Genomic DNA, 19,650 nt, shown 5'->3' on the forward strand with positions numbered 1-19,650 from the left:
GCTTAGCAGGTTGGGGAACAGGTCCAAACACCAGTTGAGAGATTGGTTTTTAGTTCAATTCCTCAGTTGAGATGCAACTCCCGCGTTCCTATAAATCTCCCACTGATATCACTGGATGATTCACATGAAACCTTTTGTTATGGCAGTTGGTTGTTGGGTGTGTTGTTGGTCGCTGTGGCTTTGCAGGAGGCTCCTTCTGTATCCCTCCCACCTCTGATACATTCAGAAATATATTTCACATGTTTTTCAGCATTTTAAACTGGATTGACGTAACCAGTTTTGTTGTTTGTTACTTTTTTCCCTGCCATTGTGTGATATCTGTTTATTTCCCCTCGGTGGCACGTTTCCCGAACTCTTACCCCACAATACTGATGTTTCTGTTCTGTGTGGGAAGAATCCACAGGTCATGTGTGATGGGGAACGGGTCTTGTTCTGTGTCCAGCTGTCCTCTGGGTCCAGTAGGTCTGTTTGTTTTCAGTTGTCCTTAACAATACCCTTCTCTCCCCACACACACCCTATAACACACACTCTGCTCTGAGAAAACAACCCACAACCATAACAGGAGCTGGAACAGTGGCCTGCTCTGTAGGAAAAGGCTGCTCTCACATCCTGGGTTCCTGTTTCCCTCTCTACTGTACTTTATAGATTACATGAAAGTCCCAAAAATGTCAGGGAAACAACACTTGACATTTTTGGGCTCAGTTATGCAACACTCATGCATTGTTAATTGAATTTTGCTCATGAGAAAACAGAGAAAAATACACGTTTGATGTATAAAATAAACATTTCCACCTGTCCTCTAGATACTGGTGAAGAAAGGCCTTTGTGTTGTTGCTTCACTGCTGGAGGCTGAACAAAGGAGTGGGGAGAACTTTCCTTATGACTCTGTTAGACATCTCTCACAAACACACCCTCTCTCTCCCCCGTCTCCACCCTAGGGGTAGTTAATTAAAGTCCCTGGGTCTGTTAGACATCTCTCACAAACACACCCTCTCTTTCCCCCGTCTCTACCCTAGGGGTAGTTAATTAAAGTCCCTGGGCCTGTTAGACATCTCTCACAAACACACCCTCTCTCTCCCCCGTCTCCACCCTAGGGGTAGTTAATTAAAGTCCCTGGGTCTGTTAGACATCTCTCACAAACACACCCTCTTTCTCCCCCGTCTCCACCCTAGGGGTAGTTAATTAAAGTCCCTGGGCCTGTGAGGCTGCACAAAACACACCAGGTATTCTCTGGCTCTCAGCAGTGCAGTAGTGGACTGACTGTAGTGTAGTCAAAAGCCCTCTCCTGGTGTCGCCCTGAAGAGGTGTAGGGAAGTGAACTAGGACCGGGGCAAGTGGGATGTTTTATTCTCCAGATAGTGTTGAGGACCGGGGCAAGTGGGATGTTTTATTCTCCAGATAGTGTTGAGGACCGGGGCAAGTGGGATGTTTTATTCTCCAGATAGTGTTGAGGACCGGGGCAAGTGGGATGTTTTATTCTCCAGATAGTGTTGAGGACCGGGGCAAGTAGGATGTTTTATTCTCCAGATAGTGTTGAGGACCGGGGCTAGTGGGATGTTTTATTCTCCAGATAGTGTTGAGGACCGGGGCAAGTGGGATGTTTTATTCTCCAGATAGTGTTGAGGACCGGGGCAAGTGGGATGTTTTATTCTCCAGATAGTGTTGAGGACCGGGGCAAGTGGGATGTTTTATTCTCCAGATAGTGTTGAGGACCGGGGCAAGTGGGATGTTTTATTCTCCAGATAGTGTTGAGGACCGGGGCAAGTGGGATGTTTTATTCTCCAGATAGTGTTGAGGACCGGGGCAAGTGGGATGTTTTATTCTCCAGATAGTGTTGAGGACCGGGGCAAGTGGGATGTTTTATTCTCCAGATAGTGTTGAGGACCGGGGCAAGTGGGATGTTTTATTCTCCAGATAGTGTTGAGGACCGGGGCAAGTGGGATGTTTTATTCTCCAGATAGTGTTGAGGACCGGGGCAAGTGGGATGTTTTATTCTCCAGATAGTGTTGAGGACCGGGGCAAGTGGGATGTTTTATTCTCCAGATAGTGTTGAGGACCGGGGCAAGTGGGATGTTTTATTCTCCAGATAGTGTTGAGGACCGGGGCAAGTGGGATGTTTTATTCTCCAGATAGTGTTGAGGACCGGGGCAAGTGGGATGTTTTATTCTCCAGATAGTGTTGAGGACCGGGGCAAGTGGGATGTTTTATTCTCCAGATAGTGTTGAGGACCGGGGCAAGTGGGATGTTTTATTCTCCAGATAGTGTTGAGGACCGGGGCAAGTAGGATGTTTTATTCTCCAGATAGTGTTGAGGACCGGGGCTAGTGGGATGTTTTATTCTCCAGATAGTGTTGAGGACCGGGGCAAGTGGGATGTTTTATTCTCCAGATAGTGTTGAGGACCGGGGCAAGTGGGATGTTTTATTCTCCAGATAGTGTTGAGGACCGGGGCAAGTGGGATGTTTTATTCTCCAGATAGTGTTGAGGACCGGGGCAAGTGGGATGTTTTATTCTCCAGATAGTGTTGAGGACCGGGGCAAGTGGGATGTTTTATTCTCCAGATAGTGTTGAGGACCGGGGCAAGTGGGATGTTTTATTCTCCAGATAGTGTTGAGGACCGGGGCAAGTGGGATGTTTTATTCTCCAGATAGTGTTGAGGACCGGGGCAAGTGGGATGTTTTATTCTCCAGATAGTGTTGAGGACCGGGGCAAGTGGGATGTTTTATTCTCCAGATAGTGTTGAGGACCGGGGCAAGTGGGATGTTTTATTCTCCAGATAGTGTTGAGGACTGGGGCAAGTGGGATGTTTTATTCTCCAGATAGTGTTGAGGACCGGGGCAAGTGGCTAGAACTAGAAGTATTAAGAGGGAGAAGGAAATGGCGTGTCCAGAATCTTACTCCTGTCGTGGAGGCTGGGCCATGTCTGAAACAGTGACACAGGAGAGCGAGAACAGAGGGAAGAGGGGCCTGACAGACAGCAGTGACATCGAAAATTACCAACTGCCTAGTTCAGATGAGAGGGATTCCTGCTTGGTTGGGGGCGGCTCTGGCCAGTACAGGTTGCCCTTAGGCACAGATTGTGAAACTGACCTTAGATCAGTGCCTAGGGGTAACTTCATCTGCCTGATAAAGTTTGAAAGGTCAAAGGGTCACGGCGGGTTTTTGACCCTGTGTGTATGTTTCTGTGTTAGATCCTGGATGAGATTGCAGAGCATGGCATCAGGATCTACCAGCTGCCAGACGCTGACTCAGATGAGGATGAGGAGTTCAAGGAGCAGACACGAGTACTGAAGGTATGGCACACACAGGCAAATGGCACCATATTCCCTATGTAGTGCACTATTTTTGCCATCTGGTCAAAAGTAGTGCACTATGTAGGTAATAGGGTGTCATTTGGGATGACGTAGAAATACTAACACCAACTAAGAGAAAGTACACCCCTAAGTGAAAATGTCCAAATTGGGCCCAATCAGCCATTTTCCCTCTCCGGTGTCATGTGACTCGTTAGTGTTACAAGGTCTCAGGTGTGAATGGGTAGCAGGTGTGTTAAATTTGGTGTCATCGCGCTCACACTCCTCATACTGACTGGTCACTGGAAGTTCAACATGGCACCTCATGGCAAAGAACTCTCTGAGGATCTGAAAAAAAGAATTGTTGCTCTACATAAAGATGGCCTGGGCTATAAGAAGATTGCCAAGACCCTGAAACTGAGCTGCAGCACAGTTTCAGGGTGTACTCACTTTTGTGATATACTGTAGGTCAGCGTTATGTCAAACCTGAACCATCTGGTCATTATTTCCTTCCTTGATCCCTCTATCTCTATATCCCTTTGTTTTCACACTCCTCTCTGTCTCCCTTTATCTTCCTCACCCTTCTATCCATCTCTCCCCCTTTACTCCTCCCCCTCAGGCGAGCATTCCATTTGCTGTGATTGGTTCGAACCAGCTGATTGAGGTGAAAGGGAAGAAAATCAGAGGTCGTCTCTACCCCTGGGGGGTCGTGGAGGTGGAGAACCCAGAGCACAACGACTTCCTCAAACTACGCACCATGCTTGTGTGAGTCACCATGACAATGCAATGCAACTTTTGTTAAAAAAAACTATTAATCAAATGTATGAACAGGTAGCCTTTAATACTACATGTAAAGTAATAGGAATCTATGCATGCTCTTATCCCTGCTTTTTCTTTATGTATTACTATATTGCCATCTAGTGGGTGAATAGAGAACTTCAAGTCTGCCCATCTGTTGCTTCCTCTAGTGATGCAGTCTAATCTAGTGGGTGTTATGGGGGTTCGTACTAGCCGTATAGTGATACTGACGTGTGATGGTTGTGTGTGTTTTCAGCACCCACATGCAGGACCTCCAGGAGGTCACACAGGACCTGCACTACGAGAACTTTCGCTCAGAGAGACTGAAGAGAGCTGGCAGGTCAGTCTGCAGTGTTTTATATATATATATATATATATATACGCGCACACACACACACACATGCGCACACAGGCTGATGCTGAGGCTATTACAGTTATGTTCCTTATTATTCCCCTACAGAGCTGTGGAAGAGGATGTGGTTGACAAAGACCAGATTCTCCTGCAGAAGGAGGCTGAGGTGAGTAGCTAATACAGGGTTAACGTGAGAGACAAGGGTGTTTGCCTCTACCCTTTTGTCCATACTAAACCATGCAGCCAGTGATCTGTCGGAGAATAACAAATGACCCGATGCTTCCGAATTCCCTCTGATTGGGCTGTTTGTTTTGCCATTGCGAAGTATAGAGATGGTGGAATGCAATTAAAGCTGTTATTAAACATGCACGTCCAATTAAAGCTGTTAGTAAACATGCATGTCTGTACAGGATATGACATATCTGACTTCCTGTCCCAGTTAAATGGTGGGAATGAGTCAGGCGATGTAAAGAGTATTGTATACAGGGTTTATACTGGCTTGGCTGCTGGTGGGGGCTGTGTCCATAAAGATCCTATTAAATTACTATTCTAATTCTATGGCTGTGTCCTTATGGGAGGTCAGATTGGTTTCGTACACCATATGTTTTGACGGTTTCTGTTCCTTGACTGATGTTACTACTGGTACTACTTTATGAAGAGGGTCAGAAGTTTTCAGTCAACCAGAAATAGACGATTTAGAAATCAAATTGTATTTGTCACATGCGCCGAATACAATAGGTCTAGCTAGACAATGCAGTTTTAATAAAATACCTAAAAAAGTAAGAGATAAGAATAACAATAGGGAGGCTTTATACTGGGGGCACCGGTATTGAGGTAATATGTACATGAGGTAGAGTTATTAAAGTGACTATACATAGATAACAGAGTAGCAGCAGCATAGAATAGGTGACAAGAGGCAACGCAAATAGTCTGGGTAGCCATTTGATTAGATGTTCAGGAGTCTTACGGTTTGGGGCTAGAAGCTGTTTAGAAGCCTCTTGGACCTAGACATGGCGCCTTACTCTGACACCGCCTAGTATAGAGGTCCTGGATGGCAGGAAGTTTGGCCCCAGTGATCTACTGGGCCGTACGCACTAACCTCTATAGTGCCTTGAGGCCGAGCAGTTGCCATACCAGGCAGTGATGCAACTGGTCAGGATGCTCTCGACGGTGCAGCTGTAAAACATTTTGAAGATCTGAGGACCCATATAAGAACATTGTTTGGTGAATTCTGAAGACCCATGAAGTGTTTGTACTTGTAAGTCTTAGTGAATTATTATTTTATTTAAAGTGCTCTTGTTATTCAGTCAACAAATAAAATACAATCCACATTAATGTCAGACAAAAGTAATAGAATAAAATAACTGAAAAATAAACAAATGATACATTTAGAGCGGCACTATCAGAAATCATGTTAGATATTTCCAGCTTTAGCCGAGACAATGAGCACAAAATGAGTTTTACAGCATCTAACATATCATATGAAACACACATTTCCTTAAGCACTCCATTCACTCTGTCCAGTTTGAGATGAAGTTGAGTGGAGACCAGAGTCTATTGAACCTGGGCTGTCTTTTGCAGAGGTTTGGTGTCGTTTAACACTGGTCACAAACTGTGGATGTGACCTATTAGACAGAATCACACAATACAGACTTGCATTCTTGTAGCAAGCAGCTTGGGATACCAGATCAGCTTAGCTAAGTGTTACGTTTGTTTGCATTCCTTCAGTCTGCAACATGCAGAGCTCTAAAGAGCACTAACCTGCTTTAGTGTAAATTTAAATATCAATGCATATTTTTTATTCAGTCACATGCTTAAGTGGGAGAATTAGTATAAGTCAATTTGACCCCCGTTGGCTGTGAAGTCAAATGATCCACCTGAAGTTCTATCCACGACCACTAGATGGAGATGGGTTCTATTGGAGAAAAGGTGGTTTTGCATAGAGGCTCTTAGAAAGCTAGGCGAATGTATTCTCTCTCTGGTATTAATTTTATTCAACTATCCCTTTCCCTCTCTTTCCTTCTCTTCTCTCTGTAGCTGAGGCGTATGCAGGAGATGATTACCCAGATGCAGGCACAGATGAAGATGAAGGGAGATGAGTGAAAAGAGAGGGATCAGGGAGGGAGAAGAGAGGAGCCCCTCACCCATCAAACCCTCTGTGCGTCTAAAACTCCATCATGGTTGTACTGCTGGGCGCACTCATCACCGCCTATCCCTCAGTGTGTCAGTCAATCAATTAACCAATCAACCAATTAAAGGTCCTCAATAACCTAATTTTAATTTGGAAGTCTTCAATATGGCCCCTAGTTCACCGTGGTACTGAGATCCACTGATCTGCTAGTCTGAGTGTTGTTTTGGAAAGCGTTACTGACGTTATGACATGAGGTATGTTTGTCAGGAGTGTTATAACATGACATAATAAAGGATATGGGTTATGATATATAATAAGACATACTGTAAAGACAATGATTGCATGTTCTCCCAATAAGTGACTAATGATGTAAATTTGTTTTCATCAGTACTACTAATTATGTCTCATGTACAACGCAGATCTTCCATTGATAATGGTACTAATACATCTCATTGTTAGACAACAATCAGACTTCAGTGTTTACAGAATGTTAAGGGAATGTGTTGAGTATATTAAGAGGACATATCAGTCCAGGTGTAGTAATAAGTGTCCCTCAGGTGGCACTGTAGTCTGTTCTATAAGCACAATACTTGGAAATAACTATAAAAGTAATATAGATAGACTTGTGTGGAAATATCCCACATATTAAAAATGTTGATTTTTTTTTTAACCTTATCACATTTGGTCTATATTTTGAAATATTTACGAAACTTTGTGCTTCTGTTGTATTGGAGACAGTTTGCCTTGGGCTCAAGTGTTTTCAAACTATGCACAACCGTGTCATGTCTTAATTTGGTTAATATGCCTTTTGTATCTCCTAAGATGTGCACTTAAACCTTTCAGCAACGTTTGTCTTTATTACTTCCATTACATCATGAGCAGTTATAGCATTTATGTGGGTTTTTTCTTTGGTTGTGTTTTTGTGGGATTTTCCTAAAGGGGTTTTTCAATGATTTACTGTATGCACATTACTCTTCTCATATTAGCCAGCTCCATGGAACTTACAGTATTAAACTGAATTCCTAACTATTTTCTGATTCACCATGTGCATGTCCCAAATGGAACCCAATTCTTATATGGTGCACTACTTTTGACCAGAGCCTAACCAGACCCCCGGGCAAAAGTAGTGCACTATATAGGGAATAGTGTACCATTTGGGACACTACCCATGTCTGTCTGTGGCTGTGCCATCCCACTTTCTAGACTACTGACTATCTTATACAGTGAACACCTCTCTCTGTGTTCAGAAATGTGTTGTTTGTGTTTAGGAGTGCTATCGTCAGTTGCTTTGGCATCGTCTCTGTAACCTGGTTCTTTCTGCTTAGTTGGTCAAAAGATTTGTCTCTTTTGAATCTTCGAGCCATTAACCAAACTAGGCTTGAGACCTTTTTTTTAGTAGTTTCTCAACTTTTGCACTGCAATTTCAGAAATAAAGTTTCCGTAGAAGCAGACTTGTAGTGGGAGTGCTTTTTTCAGGCCATAAGTATGATGATGAGAGGCCATGTAGAAAAACCAAGGCGGGGGGATTGAATGGAGACTGTTTCAGTTGCCAGGCCTTCTAGACATCGATCAAAGGGAAAACACTAGAAAAGAAGCTGCTGTAGAGGTTGGTGTAGCAATGTTGCTAGATGGTAAAAAGCTGATATGACAAGGATGCATGGATAGTAAGCCTGTGTTATTCTCTTACACATATGTGCACAAAGTGTATGTTGAACAACGAATGTTTAAAACATAGTAGTGATAGGTTTGAACAGGATTATTTATTATGCAAGCTGCATACAATATTATTGACATCAACAGTAAGATCATAGGCAACTTCTCCCCAGCTAACAATTCTAGGAAGAGAGAATGTTTTTGTGATGTTCTCCATGTTTGAGTGTCCAGTTTTCTGTTAGTTAGGGGAACATTCTATGTATGTTAGCAAAAACCTCCTGAGAACCTGTTTAGCACCTCTTGGCATTAGAGTTAGGAGAACATTCCCTAAATGTCAAACATAACTTACCCAGAATGTGTTTTTTATGTCCAATATTAATTTTCTAATCATGTTTCATTGGAACTTTGCAAGAACATTCCTCCCCGTATGGAAATTATTTAACAGATATTCTCTCAAAAGAACATGTATTTATTTTTAAACAATTACTGGTGGCATAAAGTCAGTGGTCCTACCTGTCAATGATTTTAGAGGCCGGTATAATGATTTAAATGATTTAACCATCCCGATCTGTTTACACTTTATTGATATCTTAGAAATGTCCTTGTTTTTGAAAGAAAAACACATTTTTGGTCCATTAAAATAACATCATTGATCAGAAATACAGTGTAGACATTGTTAATGTTGTAAATGACTATTGTGGCTGGACACAGCTGAATTTTAATGGAATATCTACATAGGAGTACAGAGACCAATTATCAGCAACCATCACTCCTGTGTTCCAATGACACGTTGTGTTAGCTAATCCAAGTTTAGCATTTTAAAAGGCTAATTGATTGTTAGAAAACCCTTTTGCAATTATGTTAGCACAGCTGAAAACTGTTGTGCTGATTAAAGAGGCAATAAAACTGGCCTTCTTTAGACTAGTTGAGTATGTGGAGCACCAGCATTTGTGGGTTCGATTACAGGCTCAAAATGGCCAGAAACAAAGACCTTTCTTCTGAAACTCGTCAGTCTATTCTTGTTCTGAGAAATGGAGGCTATTCCTTGTGATAAATTGCCAAGAAATTGAAGATCTCGTATAATGCTGTGTACTACTCCCTTTACAGAGCAGTGCAAAGTGGCCCTAACCAGAATAGAAAGAGGAGTGGGAGGCCCCGGTGCACATCTGAGCAAGAGGATAAGTACATTAGAGTGTTTAGTTTGAGAAACGGGTGCCTCGTAGGTCTTCAACTGGCAGCTTCATTAAATAGTACCCGCAAAACACCAGTCTCAACGTCAACAGTGAAGAGGTAACTCCGGGATGCTGGCCTTCTAAGGCAGAGTTCCTCTGTCCAGTGGCTGTGTTCTTTTTCCCATCTTAATAATTTTTTTTATTGGCCAGTCTGAGATATGTATTTTTCTTTGCAACTCTGCTAGAAGGAGTTGCCTCTTCACTGTTGACGTTTGTTTCTGGACATTCTGAGCCTATAATCAACCCGCTAATGCTTCAGATACTCAACTAGTCTAAAGGTCAGTTTTATTGCTTCTTTAATCAGGACAACAGTTTCAGCTGTGCTAACATACTTGCAAAAGGGTTTTCTAATGAACAATTAGCCTTTTAAAATGACAAACTTGGATTAGCTAACACAACGTGCCATTGGAACACAGGATTGATGGTTGCTGATAATGGGCCTCTACGCCTATGTAGATATTCCATTTAAAAAATAAGTTGTTTCCAGCAACAATAGTCATTAACAATGTCTACACTGTATTTCTGATCAAATAACCTTAACCACTATCCCAATAAGGGATATCCTTGGGGATGGTTTATAACCCTAACCACTTCTCCGGAGGCACTTGTGTAGATCTGCAACAACTGCATAGGTGTAAGCAATAGGGTGAATGCACTTTGAAGTACATTTCTGCTCAGTTAAAAGTACACTCAAGAAAAACTTTTATTGATCATAGTGGTTCAGGAGTAAAGTGAAAACAGGGTTATATGCCCCACCAATATTTAGACAACTATACAGAAACCCTAAAATTGCTGAAATATGTAGATCAAATCAACGATGAGAGAATAGTCAGATTAACTGAGATGTTTTAACTGATACAAACATGGTGGGGTAGCAGGAATATCTGAATGCCTTCAACTGTGAATGGATTAGTCATTCACCAATCAGAGCCTTGATGGGCTAGGCCATAGTAACAAGGGGTGATGTGTAATAAAACGTTTTGTTTTTGTTGGGAGAACGTTTCTTTGGGACCGTCCTGATGAATGATACACAATTTTCTTTCAGCATTTTAATAAAACTTGTCTAGAACATTATCTTATATTCTCTGAACATGGCAAACATGTTCTGTGTATGTTTGGTGGGACGTTGATGGAATATTCTCCTAACCCTTAGATAACTGGACACAGGAATGTTTGTGCAATATTGTCATGAAACGTGTCTAGAACATTAGTATTGAATATTCGGAGAAAATGTTAACCACATTCTGAGTAAGTTCTGCTTGACATTAAGGGAATGGTCTCATCGAAACAGTCCTTGTAAATCATTGGAATATTCATATGAAAGGTGAGGTAATTATAAAATGTAACTATTAAGGGAAGTTTCTCTAAAGTTGTGGGAACGTGTGTTGTTAGCTGGGTCTCCATCCACCATTGGGTACCACATATAGGAGGGCGGGGCTCTCACACAACCTGTCTGGCTGCTGTAGTATCGCGGAGAAGGACCGGGCGCGTGCTTTTACCAAACAGTACGTCCGTTTTGGAAGCGACACCGAGGGGAGGAGAGCCGTGAAGATGACGACCAATATCAGATACAAGAGCCGGATCCCGATCAAATCGGGTAAGCATGATGAAAATAGGGATGATTATGCATAAAGGCAATTATAACGCATTATAATTACAATGATTGTCTTTCTCTATGTATTTCTCTCCCCCTCTTTCTAAATTGGGCGTCGTTCTGTATCCCTCCACCTGCGTTTCATGTACCCATCCACCACAATGACCAAACAGATGAGACCACTGAGGTAAGGAACATGTTTATTCCTAAAGGATTTTTTTAAATAGAAAATGTTTATCTGTGCTCCGCGCTTTTGGTATAAACCAAGGCCATGTTAGGCGATTCAAAGAATCATTCATATCAAGCATGGTAGCTTACTTTTTTTCTCTCCAATTCGCTTCGAATGGCCGCATAGCCTAGATATATATTTAGCCTACAGCCTATGTAGGCCAAGTAAACGTCAACGGAATCATCATTCCGATGCATTGAAGATTACTATTGTTGTCATGCCACCGCATTACAGGGTACAGTGAGCATCACACAGTCAGAAGGATTACATATCATATTTACGCAAACAGTCAGACACAGGATGCGTACGCAGCTTGTGGTACCCGAGGGCTCTCCTCATCCTTGGGCATCCATCCATTCATCCAGGCTTCCAGTCGCGCACTTGGCTGTGGGCGTGACAGTGACCCGCTTCCTAAATGCTATTAGAGACCCTATTGGTATAGTCAGCGAAGTGACCGGCTGTTAATTAGCACATCGCTGTCTTTAGAACAATCTCTGTTTGCATCCTCAGTACATCACAGCTCATTATCCTCTCATTGCTTTCCCTCTGAATTGGTCAGACGAGCTCCCTTTCATAGATGCCATAGATTATTACCTTGCGTTAACCCTGTGTGTGACCATGCATCATTTAGGTGGAGCTTGGTGGCTGGCTAAACTATCCTCCTTCGCAGAGGGCGAATATTATCCTGAAATTCAGGGGTCTCTATTTTTTATGAGCCTTATAGTAAAGACATGGAATTTAATTATATATTTTTTAATCCTCTTTAAATGTGAAATGAACACAACCAGTCATGTTTTCATCTGAAAACAAAAGTTTCACTTTTGTTGCATTTAGGGGGGCTCATCTCTCATTTTCTCTCGTTGGGGGTTGCCCCCCCCCCCCCCCCCCCCCCCCGTAATTTGCACTCTGCTCCTTGGGAGACCAGCAGCAGACTACTTCTCATGTGTACATATCTCCTCTCTCTCTCTGCTCTGAGGGTGATCACATGATGACAGAAGCTTTGGATGCTGTTCTGTTAGTAGGTTATTAGCCTTGTGTAGCTACATTTGCGAGTAGGCAGCATGCAGCAATTGTAATTAATAGACTCTCCACACATCCAACCCTTACACACAAGCGCACACACACACATAACCACCCACAAATACACACACACTGATGCTCTAGCATTTGCTATTTATTCAACTGCTCGACCAAGACACTACCCACATTATATTTCTAAATAAAGCCCTACTTGACTTGGCACTTTCATTATCTACTCTGATACCCTGTTGTGTATATATTAGGTTTTACTATGCATACTACTTTTCAATTACTTGTTATTTTTTATTTGACTTTACTCTTATTATTGATTATATGGCACCGACAGACATGACAGCTCTGCTTCTGGCTCCTAAGCAACTTTGCAGTATTTTATTTTTTGTGTGTTATTTCTTACATTATTAGCCCAGAGCGTTTTTTGTCTTGTTACATACAGCCGAAAATAACTTTTGGATATCAGAGCGGTAGTAACGCACCAGCATTACGACCAGGAATACGTCTTTCCCGAATTGGATCCTTTGTTCGTACCCGTAAGGGCAATTTAACTTATCCCAGAGGCTGTTCTGAGTCGCAGCCAGCGGAGAAGAGATATTCTGAGTGGACTTCTAGTCTGATTCAGGGGGCAGGCACACCATCCACCACTTCTGAGTATATTACTCGCTAATGTTCAGTCTCTGAACAATAAAGTAGACGAGCTCAGGGCGAGGATCTCCTTCCAGAGAGACATCAGGGACTGTAACATAGGCTGTTTCATGGAATCATGGCTCTCTTGGGATATACTGTCCCCATCCATACAGCCAGCTGGGTTATCAGTTCATCGTGCAGACAGGAACAAAGAACTCTCCGGAAAGAAGAAAGGCGGGGGAGTATGTTTCATGATTAACTACTCATGGTGTGATTGTGATAACATACAGAAACTCAAGTCCTTTTGTTCATCCAATCTAGAATACCTCATAATCAAATGCCGACCGTATTACCTCCCAACAGAATTCTCTTCGATTATAGTAAAGACGTATATATTCCCCCTCAAGCCGATACCATGACGGTCCCTCAAGGAACTACACTGGACTTTATGCAAACTGGAAACCACCTATCCTGAGGCCGTATTTATTGAAGCTGGGGATATTAACAAAGCAAATTTGAGGAAAACGCTTCCGAAGTTCTATCAACACATTGACTGTAGTACTCGCTTAGGGAAAACACTAGATCGCTGCTACTCGCCTTTTAGAGATGCCTACAAGGCCCTCCCGTGCCCTCCCTTCGGCATATCATATTTACGCAACCAGTCAGACACAGGATGCGTACGCAGCTTGTGGTACCCGAGGGCTCTCCTCATCCTTGGGCATCCATCCATTCATCCAGGCTTCCAGTCGCGCACTTGGCTGTGGGTGTAACAGTGACCCGCTTCCTAAATGCTATTAGAGACCCTATTGGTATAGTCAGCGAAGTGACCGGCTGTTAATTAGCACATCGCTGTCTTTAGAACAATCTCTGTTTGCATCCTCAGTAGATCACAGCTCATTATCCTCTCATTGCTTTCCCTCTGAATTGGTCAGACGAGCTCAATTTCATAGATGCCATAGATTATTACCTTGCATTAACCCTGTGTGTGACCATGCATCATTTAGGTGGAGCTTGGTGGCTGGCTAAACTATCCTCTTTCGCAGAGGGCAAATATTATCCTGAAATTCAGGGGTCTCTAAATAAAGACATGGAATTGAAGTATTATTTTTTTTAATCCTCTTTAAATGTGAAATGAACACAACCAGTCATGTTTTCATTTGAAAACACAAGTTTCACTTTTGTTGCATTTAGGGGGGCTTATCTGCCATTCAGGGGGTTACCCCCCGTAATTTGCCCCCCCGAAAACTCTACCGAAGTTCTATCAACACATTGACTAGTACTCGCTTAGGGAAAACACTAAATCGCTGCTACTCGCCTTTTAGAGATGCCTACAAGGCCCTCCTCCGCCCTCCCTTTGGCAAATCATATCACGACTTCATTTTGCTCCTCCCTTCCTATAGGCAGAAACTCAAACAGGAAGTACCCGTGCTAAGGTCTACTCAAAGCTGGTCTGACCAATCGGAATCCATGCTTCAAGATGTTTTTTTATCACACAGACTGGGATATGTTCCGGGTAGCTTAGAGTAACATTGACGCTTACACGGACACGGTGACTGAGTTCATCTGGAAGTGTATAGGGGATGTTGTTCCCACGGTGACAATTATAACCTACCCAAACCAGAAACCGTGGATAGATGGCAGCATTTGTGCAAAACTGAAAGTGCGAACCACTGCATTTAACCATGGCAAGGTGACTGGGAATATGGCCGAATACAAACAGTGTAGTTAGTCCCTCCGCAAGCCAATCAAACAGGTGAAGCGTCAGTACAGAGACTAAGTGCAGTCGCAATTCAACGGCTCAGACACGAGGTATGTGGCAGGATCTACAGACAATCACGGATTACAAAGGGAAAACCAGCCATGTCGCGTACACCGACATCTTGTTCTCAGATAAGCTAAACACCTTCTTCGCCCGCTTTGAGGATAACACAGTGCCACCGACACAGCCCGCTCCGAAGGACTGTGTGCTTCCGTTCTTCATGGCCGACGTGAGTAAGACATTTTTAAGAGTGTTAACCCTCGCAAGGCTACCGGCCCAGAAGGCATCCCTAGCCGCTTCCTCAGAGCATGCGCAGACCAGCTAGCTGGAGTTTTTATGGGCATATTCAATCTCTCCCTATCCCAGTCTGCTGTCCTCACTTGCTTCAAGATGTCCACCATTATTCTTGTACCCAAGAAAGCAAAGGTAACTGAACTAAATGACTATAGCCCCGTAGCACTGTTTTGAAAGGCTAGTTAAGGATCATGTCACCTCTACCTTACCTGCCACCCTAGACCCACTTCAATTTGCTTACCGCCCCAATAGATCCACAGACAATGCAATCGCCATCACACTGCCCTGTCCCATCTGGACAAGAGGAATACCTACATCCGAATGCTGTTCATTGACTATAGCTCAGCCATCAACACTATAGTACCCTCCAAGCTCATCATTAAGCTCGGGGCCCTGGGTCTGAACCCCGCCCTGTGCAACTGGGTCCTGGACTTCCTGACTGGCTGCCGCCAGGTGGTGAAGGTAGGAAACAACACCTACACTTCGCTGATCCTCAACACAGGGGCCCCACAAGGGTACGTGCTCATCCCCCCCCTGCACTCCCTGTTCACCCATGACTGTGTGGCCACGCATGCTTCCAACTCAATCATCAAGTTTGCAGACAACACAACAGTACTAGGCCTGATTACCAACAATGATTAGACAGCCTACAGGGAGGAGGTGAGGGCCCTGGCAGAGTGGGGCCAGGAAAATAAACTCTCTCTCAAAGTAAAAAAAAAACAAAGGAGCTGATCGTGGACTTCAGGAAACAGTGGAGGGAGCACGCCCCTATCGACATCGACAGGACCGCAGTGGAGAAGGTGAAAAGCTTCAAGTTTCTCGGCGTACACATCACTGACATTCTGAAATGGTCCACCCACACAGACTGTGGTGAAGAAGGCGCAACAGCGCCCCTTCAACCTCAGGAGGCTGAAGAAATTTGGCTCTTAAGACCCTCAGAAACTTTTACAGATGCACAATTGAGAGCATCCTGTGGGGCTGTATCACCGCCTAGTACGGCAATTGCACCGCCCGCAACCGCAGGGCTCTCCAGAGGGTGGTACGGTCTGCCCAACGCATCATCGGGGGCACACTGCCTGCTTTCCAGGACACCAACAGCACTCAATGTCACAGGGAGGCCAAAAAGATCAAGGACAACAACCTGTCATCCAGAAGGCGAGGTCAGTACAGGTCCATCAAAGCTGGGACTGCGAGACAGAAGCTGTTTTTCAATCTCAAGGCCATCAGCTACCGGCTACCACCCGGCTACTCAACCCTGCACCTTAGAGGCTGCTGCCCTATATACATAGATAAGGAATCACTGGTCACTTCCTTAATGTTTACATACTGCTTTACACATCTCATATGTATATGCTGTATTCTATTCTACTGTATTTTAGTCAATGCCATGCCAACATTGCTCAACCTAATATTTATATATTACTTAATTCCATTATTTTACTTTTAGATTTGTGTATTGTTAGATACTACTGCACTGTTGGAGCTAGGAACACAAGCATTTCGCAAAACACGTGTATGTGACCAATAACATTTGATTTGATACTGATTATTGTACTGCAATGTTGAGGGATCTAGCACACAAGCATTACACTGCACCTTTTATACCTGCTGTAAACTGTGTACCTGATGAATAAAATTTGATTCGATTTGATAGCACGGTTTTATGTTTTTTAACATTTTGATCTCAATCAAAGCTAATTGCTGAACTTATTGTAAGGCTATTATATCCAGGCCTTTGACAGTATAGTGTTACGGTCATGCAGAGGCTATGGCCTACATAGGTCCACTGGTCCTTGCTGATTTTGTGGTGTTCACATACTGTAGGAATCAAGGCACCGTAATTCTTATTGTTTGAGCTGTAAGCTGGGTTTGCTGAAGAGAGATATTCAGTAAGCCTGTAAAATCACATGGGCAGCATTGTGGAATTAACTTTTGGGAAATGATTGCTCGAAGACACTTAGCATTGATTACTACAGTACAGTTACTACAGTGTTGATTTGGAAATACTCAGCGTGTTTGCATGTCCCCTAATGAATGGACAAATGTCCTGTGTCTGAAGACATTCAATATTCTTTCCCCCTGTGAGGACTTTTCCCTGTTTTTATATTTGCTGAGATCCTATCGTACTATGAATTGGAGATATTCAAGCAGCATATCTGTTGCTACAGTGCACCCACACACTGCCTGACTTGATCTGGTGCTTAGGGAGGGTGCTTCCCTGGGTAGGAAGTGGGACTTTGTCTCTGTGTGTGTGCGTGTTTGTTTGTTTGTTTGTGTGTGTGTGTGTGAGAGAGAGAGAGAGCAAAAGAGACAGAAAGAGAAATATAATAAATATACAGTACCAGTCAAAGGTTTAGACACACCTACTCATTCATGGGTTTTTCTATATTTTTACTGTTTTCTACATTGTAGAATAATGGTGAAGACATCAAAACTATGAAACAACACATATGGAATCATGTAGTAAGCAAAAAAGTGTTAAACAAATCAAAATATATTTAATATTTGAGATTCTTCAAGTTTGCCTTGATGACAGCTTTGCACACTCTTGAGAGAGAGCAGGGGCGATGCAGAGGTGTGTCACATTCAAATCAAGCCCATTGTCTCCTTTTACCCTCCTCTCTCTTCCTTCCATTCTCATCACTCTCGGCTGCTGGGAGAGAAACCTACCCACACATTCCTAAAGGTGATTGCTGTGTGTAGGCTGAAGTTCAATGACACTCAGTTATCACAAATCACTATGGTGTGGAATCTACACCACATGTTTTTATTATAGTTCTCCTTGGCACTACTCACATGCAGAGTGGGCCCTGGTCTCAACTTACTGTTGAGGGTTAGAATAGTAGAATACACAAGGTGCAATTTTGAAATTTGGTAGTACATTAGCAGGTCTTCTCTTGTAATATCAGTCACTAACAGAGACTCAATCAGCCCATATCAGCTAACATTTTTTTAAATTGATAAGTTAGTCTGGCCAGCTACTGTACACTACATGACCAAAAGTATGTGGATGTAACGGAGGTGAAACGGCTAGCTTAGTTAGCGTGGGCGCTAAATAGCGTTTCAATCAGTGACGTCACTTGTTCTGAGACCTTGAAGTAGTAGTTCCCCTAGTAGTTCCCGCGGCTTTTGTGGAGCGATGGGTAACGATGCTTCGAGGGTGACTGTTGATGTGTGCAGAAGGTCCCTAGTTCGCGCCCGGGTATGGGCGAGGGGACGGTCTAAATTTGTACTGTTACATTGATGCTGTTGACCCGGATTACTGGTTGCTGCGGAAAAAGGAGGAAGGTCAAAAGGGGGGTGAGTGTAACGGAGGTGAAACGGCTAGCTTAGTTAGCGTGGGCGCTAAATAGCGTTTCAATCAGTGACGTCACTTGTTCTGAGACCTTGAAGTAGTAGTTCCCCTTGCTCTGCAAGGGCCGCGGCTTTTGTGGAGCGATGGGTAACGATGCTTCGAGGGTGACTGTTGATGTGTGCAGAAGGTCCCTAGTTCGCGCCCGGGGACGGTTTAAATTTGTACTGTTACATGGACATGTGCTCGTTAAACATCTAATTCCAAAATCATGGGCATTAATATGAATTTGGTCCTTCCTGATTCTATAACAGCTTCCACTCTTCTGGAAAGGCTTTCCACTAAATGTTGGAACATTGCTGAGGGGACTTGCTTCCATTCAGCCACAAGAGCATTAGTGAGGTCGGGCACTGGTGTTGGGCAATTAGACTTGGCTTGCAGTTGGTGTTCCAATTCATCTCAAAGGTGTTTGATGGGGTTGAGGTCAGGGCTCTGTACAGGCCAGTGAAGTTCTTCCACCCCGATCTTGACAAACCATTTCTGTATGGACCTCGCTTTGTGCATGGGGGCATTGTCATACTGAAACAGGGAAGGGCCTTCCCCCAAACTGTTGTCAAAAACTTGGAAGCACATAATCGTCTAGAATGTCATTGTATGCTGTAGCGTTAAGATTTCCCTTCACTGGAACTAAGGGGCCTGGCCCGAACCATGAAAAACAGTTCCAGACCATTATACCTCCTCCACCAAACTTTACAGTTGGCACTATGCATTTGCACAGGTAGATTCATCTGCCGGACTACCAGATGGAGAAGCCTGATTCATCACTCCAGAGAACGCATTTCCACTGCTCCAGAGTCCAATGGTGGCGAGCTTTACACCACTCCAGCCGATGCTTGGTATTGCGCATGGTGATCTTAGGCTTGTGTGAGGCTGCTCGGTCATGGAAGCCCATTTCATGAAGCTCCCGACGAACAGTTATTGTGCTAACATTGCTTCCAGAGGCAGTTTGAAACTCGGTAGTGAGTGTTACAACCAAGGACAGGCGATTTTTACGCGCTTCTGGCTTCACCACTCGGCTGCCCCATTCTGTGAGCTTGTGTGGCCTACCACTTCATGGCTGAGCCGTTGTTGCTCCTAAACATTTCCACGTCACAAGCAGCACTAGCAGGGCAGAAATTTGACGAACTGACTTCTACGTGGAAAGTCACTAAGCTCTTCAGTAAGGCCATTCTTCTGCCAATGTTTGTCTATGGAGATTGCATGGCTGCATGCTCTATTTTATACACCTGGCAGCAACGGGTGTGGCTGAAATATCCAAATCCACTAATTTGAAGGGGTTTACATATTATTCTGAGTATATATAGGG

At 43.6% G+C, this 19,650-nt stretch overlaps 2 protein-coding genes across 2 annotated transcripts in view; both read left to right on the plus strand.

Annotated features, from left to right (window-relative positions):
* Positions 1-8,020, plus strand: part of zgc:63587 (uncharacterized protein LOC393431 homolog) — a 39,550-nt gene extending 31,530 nt beyond the window's left edge. Inside the window, exons 8-12 of the mRNA XM_021621819.2 lie at positions 3,190-3,291; positions 3,908-4,053; positions 4,343-4,426; positions 4,547-4,604; positions 6,476-8,020. Of these exons, the coding sequence (XP_021477494.1) occupies positions 3,190-3,291; positions 3,908-4,053; positions 4,343-4,426; positions 4,547-4,604; positions 6,476-6,541 (456 nt within the window). The 3' untranslated portion in view covers positions 6,542-8,020. The remainder of the gene's footprint in view (positions 1-3,189; positions 3,292-3,907; positions 4,054-4,342; positions 4,427-4,546; positions 4,605-6,475) is intronic.
* Positions 8,021-10,905: 2,885 nt separating this feature from the next.
* The window catches only part of sept5a (septin 5a), a 35,048-nt gene continuing 26,303 nt past the window's right edge, over positions 10,906-19,650 (plus strand). Inside the window, exons 1-2 of the mRNA XM_021621824.2 lie at positions 10,906-11,051; positions 11,222-11,235. Coding sequence (XP_021477499.1) covers positions 11,006-11,051; positions 11,222-11,235 — 60 coding nt within the window. The 5' untranslated portion in view covers positions 10,906-11,005. The remainder of the gene's footprint in view (positions 11,052-11,221; positions 11,236-19,650) is intronic.

Source organism: Oncorhynchus mykiss, chromosome 11 (assembly GCF_013265735.2).
Source record: "Oncorhynchus mykiss isolate Arlee chromosome 11, USDA_OmykA_1.1, whole genome shotgun sequence".
Taxonomy (NCBI): domain Eukaryota; kingdom Metazoa; phylum Chordata; class Actinopteri; order Salmoniformes; family Salmonidae; genus Oncorhynchus; species Oncorhynchus mykiss.